General features: G+C 43.1%; 1 protein-coding gene across 1 annotated transcript in view; it reads right to left on the bottom strand.

Annotated features, from left to right (window-relative positions):
* The window catches only part of ARB2A (ARB2 cotranscriptional regulator A), a 662,616-nt gene that overhangs the window by 355,678 nt on the left and 290,138 nt on the right, over positions 1–16,800 (bottom strand). Inside the window, exon 7 of the mRNA XM_089679165.1 lies at positions 15,587–15,808. Within this exon, the coding sequence (XP_089535291.1) occupies positions 15,587–15,808 (222 nt within the window). The remainder of the gene's footprint in view (positions 1–15,586; positions 15,809–16,800) is intronic.

Here is a 16,800-nt window from a genome sequence, read left to right as displayed (position 1 = left end):
ATCTGAGGCACACTGCGTGAAAAAGTAGAAAGTGGTCTGAGAAAGTTGTCTAAATTTAGCAAAAAAGGCATTATGTAGGCCCTCCTTTCTTTTGAAGGATATCTGGTGACTGTGGTACAGTCATGGGCAAAAATATTGGCACCCCTGCATTTCTGTCAGATAAAGCACCACTTTACCCAGAAAATTGTTGCAATTGCAAATGTTTAGGCATTCTCATGTTTATTTTTTTTGTTTGTATTGTTATGACACAAAAAAGTGGAGAAACAAAAAGCCAAATCTGACACATTCCACCCAAAAATGCACTGGACAAAAATTATTGCCAACCTCAATTTAATATTTTTTAAATATTTTTTGACGTGTCTTTTGGGTGACAGTCCTGCTGTAAGACCTGTGAACTCTGGCGGAGACTCAGCTTTCTGACACTTGGCCCTACATTGCACTCCAGAATTCTTTGGTAGCCTTCAGATTTCATAATGCCATGAACACAGTCAAGACATCCAGTGCCTGAAGCAGCAAAGCAACCCCAAAACATCAGTGAACCTCCACCATCTTTAACTTTAAGGTCTGTATTCTTTTCTTTAAGGGCCTCATTGCTTTATCTGAAAACGGCAGAATAATGGGCTTTACCAATAGGCTGTAATTTTGTTTTGGCTGTCCACAGCACATTGTCTCTAAAGGATTTTGGCCTCCTCAGGTAAGTTTTTGTACTTTGTGCCTGAAGGTCAGCTTGAACTTGTGTGGAAGTTGATCGAGGTTCTTTAACCACCATTCAAACAATCCTTCATTGCAATCTTTGGACAATTTTTCTCTTTTGTCCACATCCAGGGAGATTAGCTACAGTGTTCTCTGGAGATGGACTTGAGGTAGTCCTTGCTTTTCCACAATTTTTCTTCTTAAATCCTCAGACAATTCTTTGTTACTCTTTCTCTTCTCCAAGTTCCATGTGACACACAGACAAACAACAAAAAGGATGAGTCTGTTTTTCACCATTTTAACTGGTTGCTGGTGTGATTTATACATTGTGGGCACTTGTTAAGTGATACTGGTGAGTTTAATTACAAATTACAGGAGCATCTCAAACTTAGAATATAATTATTTCCCACAATTTGGAGAAGGTGCCAATAATTTTGTTCAGACCATTTTTGGGGTTTTGCGTGGAATGTATGTCAGATTTGGCTCTTTGTTTCTCCACTTTTTTGTGTCATACCAATAAAAACAAAGAAATAAACATGAGAATGCCTGAACATTTGTAATTACAACAATTTTCTGGGTGAAGTGGTGCATTATCTGACAGAAATGCAGAGGTGCCAATATTTTTGGCCATGACTGTAGGTACCGTATTTTCCGGTGTATAAGGCGACTGGGTGTATAAGACGACCCCCTAATTTTCCAGTTAAAACATAGGTTTTGGGCTATACTTTCCGTATAAGACTACCCCCCTTCCGAGGCAACACCATTTAAAAACATCAGATTTTTAAATTGAAATGCTTATGACTTATCGGTACTTAAAATCCTTCAAAATCCTCAAGTTCATCCTCTGACATCATAAATTCATAAATGACATCTTGTGATACATTTGTAAGACAGTCATCATATGGATCAAATTCCAAATCAGATGGTTACCGCTGGATGTGCAGTAATACGGTAGCTTCGGCTACATACAGTATACAGTATATATACAGCCCGCTGGATGTGCAGTAATACGGTAGCTTCGGCTACATACAGTATACAGTATATATACAGCCCGCTGGATGTGCAGTAATGTACATACAGTATACCGCGCTGAGCCAAGCTGGCTCAAAACAAATGTCCCTATGACAGATTAATCTGTCAGCCCGCTGGATATGCGGTATATACAGCATACCGCACTGAGCCAAGCGATTTCAAAATGTCCCGGTACGTCCCTACTGTAATCAGCCCTCTGGATGCGTGTATGTACGGTAGCTGCGGCTACATACAGTATACACTGGGCCAATCACGGCGAGTGATGTATTCTACTAATGAATACAAAGCCTGCTCGGACTGGCTGAGTCAGAGAGGTGGGCTGATGATGTCACAACCTCAGCCAATCCAAGCAGGCTTTGTATTCATTAGTAGAATACATCACTCGCCGTGATTGGCCCAGTGTATACTGTATGTAGCCGCAGCTACCGTACATACACGCATCCAGAGGGCTGATTACAGTAGGGACGTACCGGGACATTTTGAAACCGCTTGGCTCAGTGCGGTATGCTGTATATACCGCACATCCAGCGGGCTGACAGATTAATCTGTCATAGGGACATTTGTTTTGAGCCAGCTTGGCTCAGCACAATATACTGTATGTACAATATTACCACACATCCAGCCAGCTTGACCCAAACAAACTCAAGGTTCACATTTTATACCCCGCGTACAAGACGACCCCCAATTTTTGGGGTATATTTTTAAGTATAAAAAGTAGTCTTATACGCCAGAAAATACTGTAGATGTTTTCCAGTCTGGACCAACAGTTCTTAGAATGCAACATTCTACCTGGACATGTGTCCAATATGCAACACAATAAAACTAAATATTAATGTTTCCATTATGCAAAAAAACAACATTTATGACTGGGCCATTAATATTCCTGGCTGTGTTCTCTTTCGGAGAGGCAGGGTAAATAAGAAAGGTGGTGTGTCTGTCTCTATGTGAGAAGTGATCTCAGAGCGAGTGTGAAAGAGGACCTAGTTGATGGAGAGTGTGATGAGGCTGAAGTATTATGGGTGGAACTACACATGGGGGTGCGTACTACAAAGGTAATCATTGGAGTTTGTTATAGGCCTCACAGTGTTAATGAGGAGGTGGAAACTCAGCTTCTTGCACAGATCGAAAGGGCTGCAAGGGCTTGGACAGTGATAACAATGGGGGATTTTAACTACACGGAAATTGACTGGAGTAATGGTACTGCAGGAACAGTTAAAGGGCAAACATTTTTAAACCTGCTATGGGACAATTTTGTGGTACAGTTCATAGAGGCCCCAACTAGGAATGATGCTATGCTGGACCTGTTAATCTCAAGCCATGCAGAGCTTATTACGAATGTCCATATAAAAGAACGTCTGGGTAGCAGTGACCATAACATGATTTCATTTATTGTTAGCTGTAAACAGCAAGCACATACGGGAAAAATAAAAACACTCAATTTTAAGAGAGCTAATTTTCCAAGGCTGAGAGATGCTCTCCAAGTCTTAGACTGGGAGGGAATATTGGTATCAATAAACACAACACAGAAATGGGATTTCTTCAAAAAGACTGTATGTGAACACATTCCCATGGGCAACAAGTTTAAAAGGCTAAAAATCAAACCTATGTGGCTTACGGCCAAAGTTAAAAAAGCTTGGAAAAATCTGTATGTAAATGGATAGAAAGCTGGCTAAAAGAGTGTATTCAAAGAGTAGTGGTTAATGATTTAAACTCTGAATGGTCTAGGGTTGTCAATGGTGTACCCCATGGTTCAGTGTTGGTTGGGACCCTTACTTTTTAATATATTTATAAACGATATAGGGTCTGGGATTAAAAATACCATTTCAGTCTTTGCAGATGACACCAAGCTGTGCAGTGGAATAATGTCCTTACAGAATATCTTCAACTTGCAAGCTGACCTCAATGTACTGTTTAATTGGGCAAATGTGGCAAATGAGGTTTAATGTTGATAAATGTAAGGTTATGCACTTGGGGGCTAAGAATATGCATGCATTATACATACTAATGGGGGTACAACTGGGGGAATCAATGGTGGAGAAGGATCTGGGAGTTCTGGTAGATCCTAAACTTAATAACGGCATGCAATACCAAGCTGCAGTTTCTAAAGTGAACAAAATCCTCTCTTGTATTAAAAGAGGTATAGAATACAGAGAGAGAGATATCATTTTACCCCTGTACAAATCATTAGTAATCATCTCATCTGGAATATGCAGTTCAGTTTTGGGCACCAATTCACAAAAAAAACATTGGGGAACTAGAGAAAGAGCAGCAAAACTGATAAGAAGCATAGAGGAGCTCAGCTATGAGGACAGATTAGAGGAACTGAATTTATTCTCACTTAAGAGGAGATTAAGGGGGGATATGATCAACATGTATAAATACATCAGTGGTTCATATAGTGAACTCGGTGTCGAGCTATTCACCCTGAGGTCATCACAGAGGACAAGGGGGCACTCTTTACGTCTGGAGGAAAAGAAATTTAATCTCCAAACATGAAAAGGTTTCTTCACAGTGAGAGCTGTGAAAATGTGAAATATACTCCCTCAAGAGTTGGATCTGGCCAGCTCAGTAGATTGCTTTAAAAAAGGCCTGTATTCTTTCTTAGATACACAGAATATAACTGGATAAGAACATTTATAGGTAAAGTTGATCCAGGAAATATCTGATTGCCTCTCGGAGGATCAGGAAGGAATTCTTTTTCCCTGCAGGAGCAAATTGGATCATGCTGTGCTGGTTTTTTTTTTGCCTTCCTCTGGATCAACTGTGGGTATAGGATTATAACTTTTTTTTTTTTAATGGTTGGACTGGATGGACTTTTGTCTTTTTTCAACCAGACTAACTATGTAACTATGAAAGTGAATATTGTCAATTTACCTTACTGAACAGCAATAACATCGTCTGAAATAAAATAAACCTAAAAGTATGGATTTAGCCAACCATACATAATAGAGGGGTGTTGCTTACCAAGTGCATGAAGCTGGCAGAAACGGTTTTACATTGCTACATAAAAAAAGTAAGTACAAACCCATTTATTTTTGTCCTTTATATGTCCAGGAATATGAATTCAAGGTCTGCAAAAACGGACCTTTTTGGTTTTGATTTTTTTTTAAACATCCAATCAGATCCTAAAAGGAAAGATAGGATCTTTGTACGCACCAATAAATCCTTTTCACTGCAGTTATTGTAGGGTACGCCTCTAACAAAGTTCAGCTAGAAACAATACAAGAAAAAAAAAAACTTCAAAGAAAGATGAAAGGCAATACAATCAGAGGGGTGGGTGCTGTGCCCTCCAAAGAATGTAGAAAGAAGCATTTTACAGAGAGTACCACCAATCCTATTTTTAATTTTGCTCATTGGAGGACACAGCAGTGATCTTTGACCTGTTGAGATGTCCCAAATTGTGACTTTAGAGGGACGTGAGGAAAAAAAGTTAACAGAAAAAAGTAAACCTACAATCAAAAAGGGAATGAAAATCCTGACAGGATAGATTAGGTCCTAATTCTTTGATGCTAGTAGAAAAAAAACCCCAAAAAACTAAACTCTGTCCCCTTCCCCCCCCCGGTTCAAGGACTGGCGCCACTTTATTTATAAAAGGGCAGTGGTGTAGTTTAGTGTTGTACTACCATAGGCAAGCCTAAAATCTGCACCCCCTCAATCTAAATTTGTCCCACTCCAGCCACGGAATACCGTTCTTGTCTCAGGGTCTGATGAGGAAGCTGCAGCAATTTACAGTGAACAGCTGTGTCTTCCTCATCAGACCCTGAGACACGATTTGTCCACATGCCACATATGTGGTCAATGGGGCAGAGGATGGAGTCAGGGGGACAGAAGATGGGGACAGCAGGGTGTAGGAAAGGGGTCAGCAGGGCAGATGATAGGATCAGTAGGGCAGAGCATGTGGTCAGCAGGTCTCTCTCTCTCTCCTGTACACTATACACAGTCCTCTCTCCCTCCTGTACACTATACACTCTCCTCTCTTTCCCTCCTGTGCAGTATAAACTCTCCTCTCTCTCCCTTCTGTACGCTATAAACACTTCTCTCTCTCCTGTACAGTATACTCTCTCTGCCTCCTGTACACTATACACATTCCTCTCTCTTTCTCTCTTGTACACACTCCTGTCTCTCTCTCCCTGCTGTACACTATACACACACTCTCCTCTCTATACATCTCTGCACAGTTATCACTTCTCTTATGCCACCCCTCCCCCTCCTGTCACTGCTCTGCCCTAACCTTAACATCACGACTCCCCCTCACCACCTTGTCTTTTCTGGAAACCTTCCGCCCATGCCCCTCTTGATCATTGAACCGTGCCGCCAATGCTCCTCCTCTCTCCGTCTCCGTTTGGCCAGCGCCACCGCCCATCAGCCATCCTTTCTGAGCTGCCTGACCCCTCCTTTGCTATAGTCACAGAGAAGGAGAAGAAAAAACAAAAGCAATCGTTCGGGGCTGCCATCTTGGCTCGGGGGCCTTGATGGCAGCTGAATGGGGAGGACAGGAGACGGCGGATACTGCTACACAAACAGGCACCCTAAGTGGGCCGACTGGAGACACTGAGCTGGCTCCTCCATTACGCTGCCCAGTGTGTGTGTGAGTTCATCCATGGGGGCCCCCGCCTGCTGCTTCTCCTCACCCTGCCCTAAGACCCTGACTGTTTAGGAGCATAGGCAGATCTCTAATTAGGTGACCGCGAGGCCTAATTAAAGAGCTGTCTCTGCCCTTCTGCCTGGGGGATGGCGCCTCCCCCTGAAAAATGCTGCCCAAGGCAAATGCCTTTTTTGCCTCGTGGTAGATATGCCGCTGTGTAGGAGTAACCAAATGAATTCTTTAAATTCTGGGAGCAGTACCAGTTTTAGCCCCATTATCACTCATTTCACTCAGGTTGTTACAGTGTTGATCCAGGTTATACTGGTGGTAATAACACACATGCAAAGAGATTTACTGACTCTTACATATCGGTTGACAGGAACTGGTAAAAGTGGATAGCTTAGCATCAATGCTTAAGATGTTGATATTAACTGCAGGCAGAAGGTTGGTTAGTTATTATTATTATTATACAGTATTTATAAAGCGCCAACAGTTTGCTCAGCGCTGTACATTACAAAGGGAGACAGAACATGTGACAGTATGAAAACAATACAATGTGATACACGAGGGGTTCGAGGGCCCTGCTCTTTCGAGCTTACAATCTAGGAAGGAAGGGATAGTGGTACAGGTGGAGAAAGCTGTGGGGAATGGAGTGGTAGGAAGAGTGGAGGAGGTCGGCAATTAGCAGGGGGTGGGGTAGGCTTCCCTGAAGAGGTGGGTTTTCAGGGTGCACCTAAATGAAAGGAGAGTAGGTGATAGTCTGATGGATTGGGGTAGGGAGTTACAAAGGATGGGTAACGCCCTGGAGAAATCCTGGAGGCGGGCGTGGGAGGAGGAGAATAGGGAGCTAGAGAGAAGGAGGTCTTGTGAGGAGCGGAGAGTGCCTGTTGGGTGGTACTTGGATATTAGGTCAGTGATGTAATTTGGGGCAGTATGATGGACAGCTTTGTATGTCAGTGTTAGGATTTTGAATTTGATCTGTTGGGCAATCGGAAGCTAGTGTAGGGATTGGCAGAGGGGGGTGGCGGAAATGGAGTGGTTGGTAAGGTGAATGAGTCTAGCTGCCGTGTTAAGGATCGACTGAAGCGGGGATAGCCTGTGGCGAGGCAGGCCAGTGAGGAGGGAGTTGCAGTAATCAAGTCGTGATATGATGAGGGAGTGGATGAGCTGTTTAGTGGTTTCTGGGGTTAGGAAAGTGTGGATTTTGGCGATATTGCGGAGGTGGAGTCTGCATGAGTTAGTTAGTGATTGGACTTGGGGCTGGAAGGATAGGTTGGAGTCCAGAATGACACCAAGTACTCTGGCCTGCGGGGCGGGCCTGATAGTGGCATTGTTGGACGTGATGGAGAAGTCAATGGGGGGTGGTGTGCGAGCTGGGGGGAAGACTAGGAGCTCGGTTTTGGAGAGGTTCAGTTTAAGGAAGTGGAGCGACATCCAGTCTGATATGTCATTTAGTAGGTTTGTGATTCGGGCGGAGACAGAGGGGGTGAGGCGAGGGGTAGAGAGGTAGCTTTGTGTGTCGTCCACATAGAGGTGGTAGTTGAAGCCATGAGAGTGTATGAGTTGGCCAAGGGAGGAGGTGTAGATGAAGAAGAGAAGGGGCCTGAGGACGGAGCCTTGAGGGACTCCAACAGAGAGGGGGAGCGAGGGGGATGTGGTAGCATTATAGGTAACGCTGAAGGAGCGTTGTGATAGGTAGAACGAGAGACAGGAGAGAGCAGAATCTCTGAGGCAGAGTGAGTGAAGTTTTTTGAGGAGGAGAGGGTGGTGGACTGTGTCGAAGGCAGCGGAGAGGTAAAGGAGTAGGAGCACTGAATAGTGGCCATTATCTTTGGCGGTTAGAAGGTCGTTGGAGAGTTTGAGTAGGGCAGTTTTGGTGGAGTGTAGGGGACGGAAGCCGGACTGTACGGGATCGAGGAGGTTGTTGTCATTGAGGTGAGAGCTTAGGCGATTGTAGATTAGGCGCTCGAGGAGTTTGGATGAGAATGGGAGCAGGGAGATGGGTCTGAGGTTGTTCGGGTCGATGGGGTCCAGGGATGGCTTTTTGAGTATGGGAATGATGTGCGCATGCTTCAGAGGGGAGGGGAATGCACCGGAAGAGAGGGAGGGATTAAAGATGTGGGTGAGGGAGCGTAGGATGGAGGGGGAGGGGGCCGTAGGAGTTGTGAGGGGATAGGGTCGAAAGGGCAGGTGGTGAGGCGGGCGTCAGAAAAGACCTTGGTGACCTCCTCGATGGTAGTAAGGTCGAAGGTGTGGAGTGTGGAGGGCGGCTTCAGTGTGAGGAATGTTAGGTGGGGTGGAGGTCAAAGTAGTGGTGAGGCCGGGGGAGAGGGGTGATGAGGGGGTAGCTGTCTGAGAGGGGACGGGTTTGGAGGGAGTTTGAGGAGCGGTGATGTCCTTGCAAATTGTGTCAATCTTGTTTTTAAAGTGATTGCCAATCTCAAGGGCAGTGAGTGAGATGCTGGGTGGAGGTGGGGGCGGAGAGAGTAGAGAATTAAAGGTGGAGAAAAGTCGGCGAGGATTGGAGGAGAGGGTCTTGATGAGGGTCAGGAAGTAAGCTTGTTTGGCAGCGTGGAGGGCGGAGGTGTATGTGTGGAAGGCGGATTTATAGCGGGTGAAGGCTTGTTGGGATCTGGTTTTGCGCCATAGTCGCTCCAGGGCACGACTGTGTCATTTGAGAGTTTTGGTGTGATCAGTCTGCCAAGCCTGGAGCGGTCGGGGTATGAAGTTTCGTGTGGTTAGAGGCGCTAATGAGTCAAGGGCGGCTGACAGCGCGTTGATATAGGTGGTCATAGCCAGGTCAGGGCAGGACAGGGGGAGGATGCTGTCGTGGAGTTGATCAGCTGCAGAGTGGAGGGGGGTAGGGTTCAGGTTGCGGAGGTTACGGCTGGTAGTAGTATGGCACTTGGAGGGGTAGGTGATAGAGGACGAGGAGACAGAGAAGGTAATGAGGTTGCGGTCCGAGAGAGGGAAGGGGGTGTTAGTGAGGTTGTGGGGAGCGCAGAGGTGGCAGAAGACAAGGTCCAGGATATTTCCATCGGAGTGGGTGGTGGATTGTATGCACTGTGTGAGTGCAAAGGAGGAGGTTAAGTGGAGGAGTTGGGATAAGGTCGGGTTTTTGATGTTGACAGGGATGTTGAAATCCCCAAGGATGATGGTGGGTAGCTCGGAGGAGAGAAAGAAGGGTAACCAGGCGGAAAAGTCATCAAGGAAGCGGGATACGGCTCCAGGAGGCCGGTAGTTTACGGCAACCTTCAGGTGGGTTGGGGAGAATAGTCGGATGCAGTGGACCTCGAAGGAGGAGAAGGATAGAAAGGGGGGGTTTGGGAGGACTCGGAAGGTGCTCTGGTGACAGGAGCAGACCAACCCCACCACCTTTACGACCGTTGGGTCTGGGTGAGTGGGTCCAGATGATCTCACCATAGGAGAGTGCAGCAGGGGAGGTAGAGTCAGTGGCCTGGATCCAGGTTTCTGAGATCGCTAGGAGGTTGAGGGAGCGGGAAACAAAGAGGTCGTGGATAGCGGTGAGCTTGTTGCACACTGATCGGGCATTTAGGAGTGCACACAAAAATGGGGGGGGGGTGGTTTTAGGGAGCAGGGGGACAGATACTAGGTTGAGGGGGTTGCGGCAGGACGTGGGAGGGTGCTGTGTGGGTGAGCAAGGTGGTGGAGGGCCAGGGTTCGGGGAGATGTCCCCTGCGGTTAGGAGGAGAAGAAGTGAGAAATGTGGCATGTGAGCGGGATGTGCAGAAGCGTGTAAGTCTACCAGTGGAGGTGTTTGGGTCAGTGGGAGAGTAGAGTATTAGGAGGAGGTGGTGGGTGCCGTAGAGGGGCGAAGGAAGCAGTGAGGACACAATATACAGTTGTTTGGGAGGAGCAGAGGGATATAGAGAAGAGATTTTGGGAACGGAGGAGAGGAATATGAGGAGGAGTGGAAGAGGCATTTTTGGGAGGTGCACGGGGTGGCAGACAGGAGTGGTGGGAGGCTTGGCTGCAGATAGTCCAGCGTGCAGTGGCGTATCTCGTCGCTGTGTCTTCCGGTAGCTGGAGTTTAGGGGGGTAGGAAGAGGGTATCAGGGGTGGATGGATGGTCGCCAGGGGCGCTTGATTGGAGACAGTCTGGCGTGCAGTGGGGTTTCGCGTTATGGTGTCTTGCATCTAGGGTTCGAGTCTTTAGGTCAAGTTGAGTTGGGGTCGGTGTGAGTGGTCTCTGGGTGGTTGGGTCAGGAGCGTTGTGCGGCTGTTTCCTGTCTTGCAGGGGTGGCTCTTGGTGCCAGGGAGCCCGCTGGGGTGTCCGTGAGGTGTGCGGCTGCGTAATAGCCTTCTGCGCTGTTGTGGTCCCCTCTCGGTGCTGGTGATATTCCCTAATGGTGTAGGCAGGACAAGAGCTGGTGGCTTTCCCTCTGAGTGTAGGCAGGAAAGATAGGAGTAGGAGCAGGAGGTAGGGGCTCTCCCTCCCTGTGGCAGTGGCTTCCCTGGGTACCTGCGTTGGTGGAGGTGGTAGTGGTGGCAACTTCGGTTAGTTGTATATGTTCATAAGTTTAATGAGTATTATAGGATCATACTCTGGCAGAAGCCTTCCACAATCACAATCGACGATTATGGAAAATTTTTGTATCACACAGTGTCAGTTTTTATGTGCTGCTGCTCACAATGTTAAGTGAACTTTGTTTTTTTTTCTGCTTTGAACTGTCAACCTGAGCAGTGTACCCTCAAAATGTTGCTCCTGGAAGTCTTCATGCACAAGATTGTGCGTGTTTTGGATTTTTTTCTTTGTAAAATTGCAAAACTCCAATAAAAACTATTTTGAAAAAAAAAATAAACTCCGCTAGCAACATGGGGGTTTGGGCAGGTGGTACTATAAACCAATGGTCTGGATCTAGAGATAAGAGCTGTGTCTTCCAGTGAATCGGAGAGAATTTTTTTGGGGTCAATTTAATTAACTTTATAGAATCACTCCGTACCCATAATTGTAGGGAACATTTTGTAGGTTACAAGCCAGCCCAGTTATAGTTTCCTTTGTCATTATGCGCCATGTAAATATATTAACAATACATAATGCAGTAATGCATTTATCAATAAAATCAAATACATTTTCGAATGTAACTAAGCTTTCACTTTTCTTCATATCCCCAATACAGCAGCATTCTTCCTAGACAAAGAGGCCTCTTAAGACTTTGTAGAAGTGCACATTCTCTGATAGCAAACATGCTGCCAAGAGAGGAAAGCAGGGGGAGGAACTGATCAGTGTGCTGCTGCTCCTTTAATGTCCTGTATATTACTTCTGCTGTAGTGGAAAAACTCCTGTGGTGGACTCAAAGACTGGATTCAAAGAATGGTAAACCTTTTTACAGGTACAAAAAGTACCAATATATGTAATTCAAATGCATATTTAGTGGTTTGCCTGGAAATCAGGTTTAAAGAATAATTTTTTTCAACCAAATCACACAATCAAAAGTGATAATAGGATTTGTGTACCACAGCAAAACAATATAAGCAGGGTGAATTGTAGGGTCACACCCAGTGTCACTATGTATGTGCCCCCTGCTGTACTGCGGTTCTTAGAGTAGCTAGGTTTCAACAATCCCATGGTGCTAGCATTACAAAGGTGCAAAGGTTCATAAAGCAAAAGTATAAAAGAGCAAAGGGCAGTAGTATCATGATAAGATCACAAAACCGCTATTTCACAAGCTTAAGGGTATTCTCCCATTTAGTAGCAACTGGTGTTTCAATTACAGAAAAACAAAACAAAATATCAACATGGGGGATAATATTTTATAACCTAGCTGCAGTCTGATTTCTTAAATAAAATTTACGCTACTACTACTACTAACACAAATCATTATCCCAAATTAAAATTCAGACATTCCAAGGCATTTAATGTATTACCTTAAAGTGGTAATCCCACACAAAGCACAAAACGTCATTCCTTTTTTTCATATTCTTTACCTAATGCAATTAGAAAGCTTTTAAAAGCAAACAAATTTCTCCTCACGTTTACCATATTACACAGTTCTATGCCTGCAACTAACAATGTATCAGCTTAAAGAGACACTATTACCTTGCCCATGCAGGGCAAAGAGACAATGTATCTGCAAAGGGCATTCACTGTGCACCTTACCTGCCTTCCTATGATAAAAAATACCTGTCACTTCCAGATATTGAGGAGCATGTGACCTCCTCTCCTGTGACAGTGCGCTGGTCTAGCAGCCAATTGCCAAACCTGAGCACTGATTGGAGAAGTGATGTCACCACTCCCCTGGGCTGCCACCAGAAGGTATTTCAATTAAAACTAAGGAGTAGGAGAGTGGCAAGGGATTACTGGTAAAGAGAGTATAGGGCAGTCACTGGGGTATCTTTCAGAAACACTGTCCCTTTTCTCTGCATGCAACTCTTAAAGCTATCTTTCATTTCAAATATTTATGTTGCACAGTGGGGTTGATTTACTAATACTGGTATGTACAAAATCTGGTACAGTTGTGCATGGTAGGCAATGCACTTCCAACTTCAGCTTGATTAATTAAGCTTCGACAAAAAAAAAAAAATCTGGAAGCTAATATTCCTATGCAGAGCTGCACCAGATTTTGCACTCTCCAGTTTTAGTAAATCAACCCCAGTGTATTGCATACAGTTGAAACACTCTCTAAGCAATGTCAATAGCGCTTATGATGCAAAAGTGTAGTAAACTACTGTAAACTGACAATACAAAATGTTACCTTTCTTCAGCTGACAGTCAAAACGATACAAGATTAGGCTGACTGGTTGCTATGGGTTGGTGCATTTTGCACATAGTTTTTATCTTGATTAAACATGGTAAAGGTTGCAAAACCCCAAAATGTCTACATATAAAACACATTGAAACATATGTTCCTTCATGCAATTTGCAGCAATAGCGTAGTAATGGAGTTTCTTAGAATATATTAAAATCTTGTTGAAATCCATTGGATTTTCAGATGGCCATTTTAAGTATTGTGTGGTAGACCTCTGCAGGGTTAAAGGCGATGTTTCTGTTACCAAATCCAGATGTTCTTTCCGCACCACCTTCTGAACCACTAAAACATTGTAAATTGTGAATTTGCTACTTCAAACGCTGGCCAAGGTCTACCACACCAGCCATGGTGGCCATGACTATAACCACCAACAACGCTTTTATATGAAACACATTTACTGCATTTCTAGAACACTGTAATATAAGGTTACATACTTTAGGGTAAATTAATGTTTTTTTAACTAAAGAAAACAGCATTCCCAGTGGAATACTGTCATTTCCACACTAGCAAACCTAATTATTGAAAATTAATCATTCAAATTACTGGTTAATTAGCTCATTAGTGGGTATTGGTTAAGCACTGGATTTTCCTGATGTGGTATTTTGATCATAAAATATAGTACCTGATTAAGCTCAGTCATTGGAATGTGTTTGTCAATACAAGGGCTTGGCGAGAACAGATGAAAGCTGACAATTTATAACCGTTCACTTAACCTACATAAAACTTTCTGGGACAATGGGGCCTACATATCAAGTGTCAGAAAGGCAACACTGAGCAGCTAATTGGTGCAAGGTGCGTACTGTGCCAGCCTGTGCCTAGATTTTAACCTTGATCTTTTTCAAGACAGTTTCACTGAACTAAAGGCAGCATGCCTAGAGAATAGGTGACAGCACGCATGTGTTCAAAGTAAACTTGTTACTCACTTTGTTAGGAATGCCGCTATTCCTAGTGAGATCATAATGCTTTCTTACTATCTGTACACAGTTCATACTCAATTATAGAAGAATATCATTAAACTTATATAATGCAGCATATAAAATGTTTATTTTAAAAAATAGATTAAAGATAATCGCTGTAATGAAGGATAAGCCCTACCAATTATATTAAAACTTACATTTTGGTCTTCCAGTTCTAAAAATATAAAATTATAAATCCCAGGTCCCACAGTAATCACTTTCAGATAAACCAACATAAACAGTAAACAAAAATCAAAGTGTTTTTCAGATTAGGGTGTAAAAGTCTAGGTAAATTACTGGCCTGATCCCACCGAGTCGATAGGATACTTGAGAAGGGATCAAGCTGTTTAGGCCTACACTTGGGAACAAAGCATCAAAAGCACTAACACACAGAAACGTTCCAATCTGGAAAATATCTGCTGGGCAGGGCTTTATGCCTGGCCTTTCTCATAGTAGTGCACTGTAATGATAGTAATGCTTTTAAAAACAAGTCAGTAGTAGCACTTACAGTTTTCTTAATTCCCCTGCAAAGTCCCACAAATATCTGTTAATCCTGCCAACAAATTCCACCTTATGCATCTTCCTGTAATGTTGTGGTAATGATGCTGCACTTTCCTGAATTCAGAGCAGATTTGCCACCCTTATGTAAGCTATGCCTGCTTACACACAATGGAATGAACAAATGTTGAAAAGGCATGTGTATCTGCACAGTCACTGCTGATTGTCAATTAACACCTGACCACAGCCGGTACTGCCCACTGCTTTCTGGATTGACAGCACTTCAACGCTCAGGGAAGGTAAAATGAGGCTTGTGCATCGCAAAGTAACTGTACTTGGGAAAGTCAACAAAATGGTGGCTGTTTGCACACCGATAACGACTCCCTGTTGCATAATTGAAGTGAGAAAGGTTAAAGATGGCTTCAGCATCTGTAGAGAACTCCTTTGATGTGATTCACTCTTTTTTGGGATTTAATCGTAGAGGCCTCTACTTACTTTTAAGACCTGAAAATGGCTAAACATGTCTGAGGCATTCTCTACAGGAGAACAGGAGCCATCATTAACCCATCTCATTACATTTATGCAACAGGGAGTCAGTGTCTGTCTGAAGATGGCTTTCATTTTGTTGAAGTCTAATGGAGTTTTTTCACATTGTGCATGTGCTGGATTATCAGCCTGAGCACCAGTGTTATTCAGTCTGGACAGGCATCATAGTGATCAATGGCTTCGTATATTGCCTACTCATAGTGTGAATGCTTATAGCATAATGATACAGATTTGTGTGAACAGTAGACCATTAAGTTATAGTTTCCTTGCTTTATGCAAAATGCAGTGCCAAATATTGATATGATACACGTAAATTTAAAAATATGATACTAAATATTTGTTTTCAAAAGCAGCAGAATATGCCATTGTACCAACATCAGGGCTTTCAAATTTTTACTCTGCAGGGCAACTTTATACAATCCATGGAAAGCATTGTTACTTCTGCAGAAACTGATTAGAAACCATGCAACATATTAAGAAGGTCTGCAACGGTTGCATTCACTCACCCGTATGTACAACTGCAGAGTCTCCTTCTCTTTCTGGGGGTTTCGATATTTTTCATAGAAGTCCCGCTTTTTCTTGTTGTCTTTTGGAATCCTCTCTCTTCTTTCCCTTTTCTCAGCGGGCTCATCTGAGCTGTCTGGAGACTGCTGCTGTGCTGATGGTTTACTTTTTTCCACTTCAATATAATTTTCATTTGGATTCAGCACGATAACGGAATAACCATCCTGCAATCACAGTAGAAAGTATGAGAAATGAGGTTTGAGGTTATGTTCATATTGAATTTTTATAAAGAATAATCAATATTGTGATTATCAATTGCTTTAGTAACTATGAGAGAACTTATACATGTACAGTCAATGAAGAATTCATCCTAAGACCACTATAGCTTTATAAAACACATAAGAGCATGAGAGGAGGCTTGCAGAACACAAAATCATATAACATCAGATGCTGCATCCAGCTCATTAAGCAATGTAAAAACCTTGCTGAATCTTATCACAATGGATTATATACTATGATACACTATTTTTTATATTATTGCATAGTAGATTATACTGTAAACGTAGCATAAAAGTATATGATTCTACTTGTACTTGAAGTTGCTTTGCAAGGGAAACAACATATGTCTATGCTTAGTACTCTGCTACTATATAAGCCCAGAATAAAACTACTCCCTAAATAAAACCAATATACTTGCTAATAATTCAAGAAATTGTCTACATTACGAACATTATTCATATACTAAATAATTGTATCTAGAGTAATTAAAAATGTATTTTTTTGTTTAAAGCTGGATTGGTTTTCAATATCCACCACTTTTGATAATAACTTGTAAAACATGAACAGAAAAATATTTATGAATTCAGCTAAGTAAATGGTTAGGCGAGTGTCCTTGTGCCTCCATATAGTTGAGAATTCCAAGTGACATTACTAGAGAATTCTTTCTAGTTGGCATGTCTTAGTTATTTCTACTGAAAGCAGAATACCAAACACATCATGCACACAACACAGATCCTTGTTTTCTCCAATAACAGTCTATGACCTTCTGTACATATCAAGTGAACTTAGACAGAAAGAATTTTACTTTTCCATTTTATTTTCATGGTCACTCTTTCAACTAAAATTGATTTGTGCATAATGGAAACCTGTACTCTTGAAGTATGTAGTTGCACATGATGAACAATTTCTGAAGATGATATCTGCCTGGCTTTGATGC

Source organism: Staurois parvus, unplaced genomic scaffold (genome assembly GCF_062004578.1).
Source record: "Staurois parvus isolate SC_StPar_1 unplaced genomic scaffold, SC_StPar_1.0 ptg000218l, whole genome shotgun sequence".
NCBI lineage: Eukaryota > Metazoa > Chordata > Amphibia > Anura > Ranidae > Staurois > Staurois parvus.
Note: the sequence above shows the minus strand (reverse complement) of the source record. Positions and strands in the feature narration are given on the sequence as shown.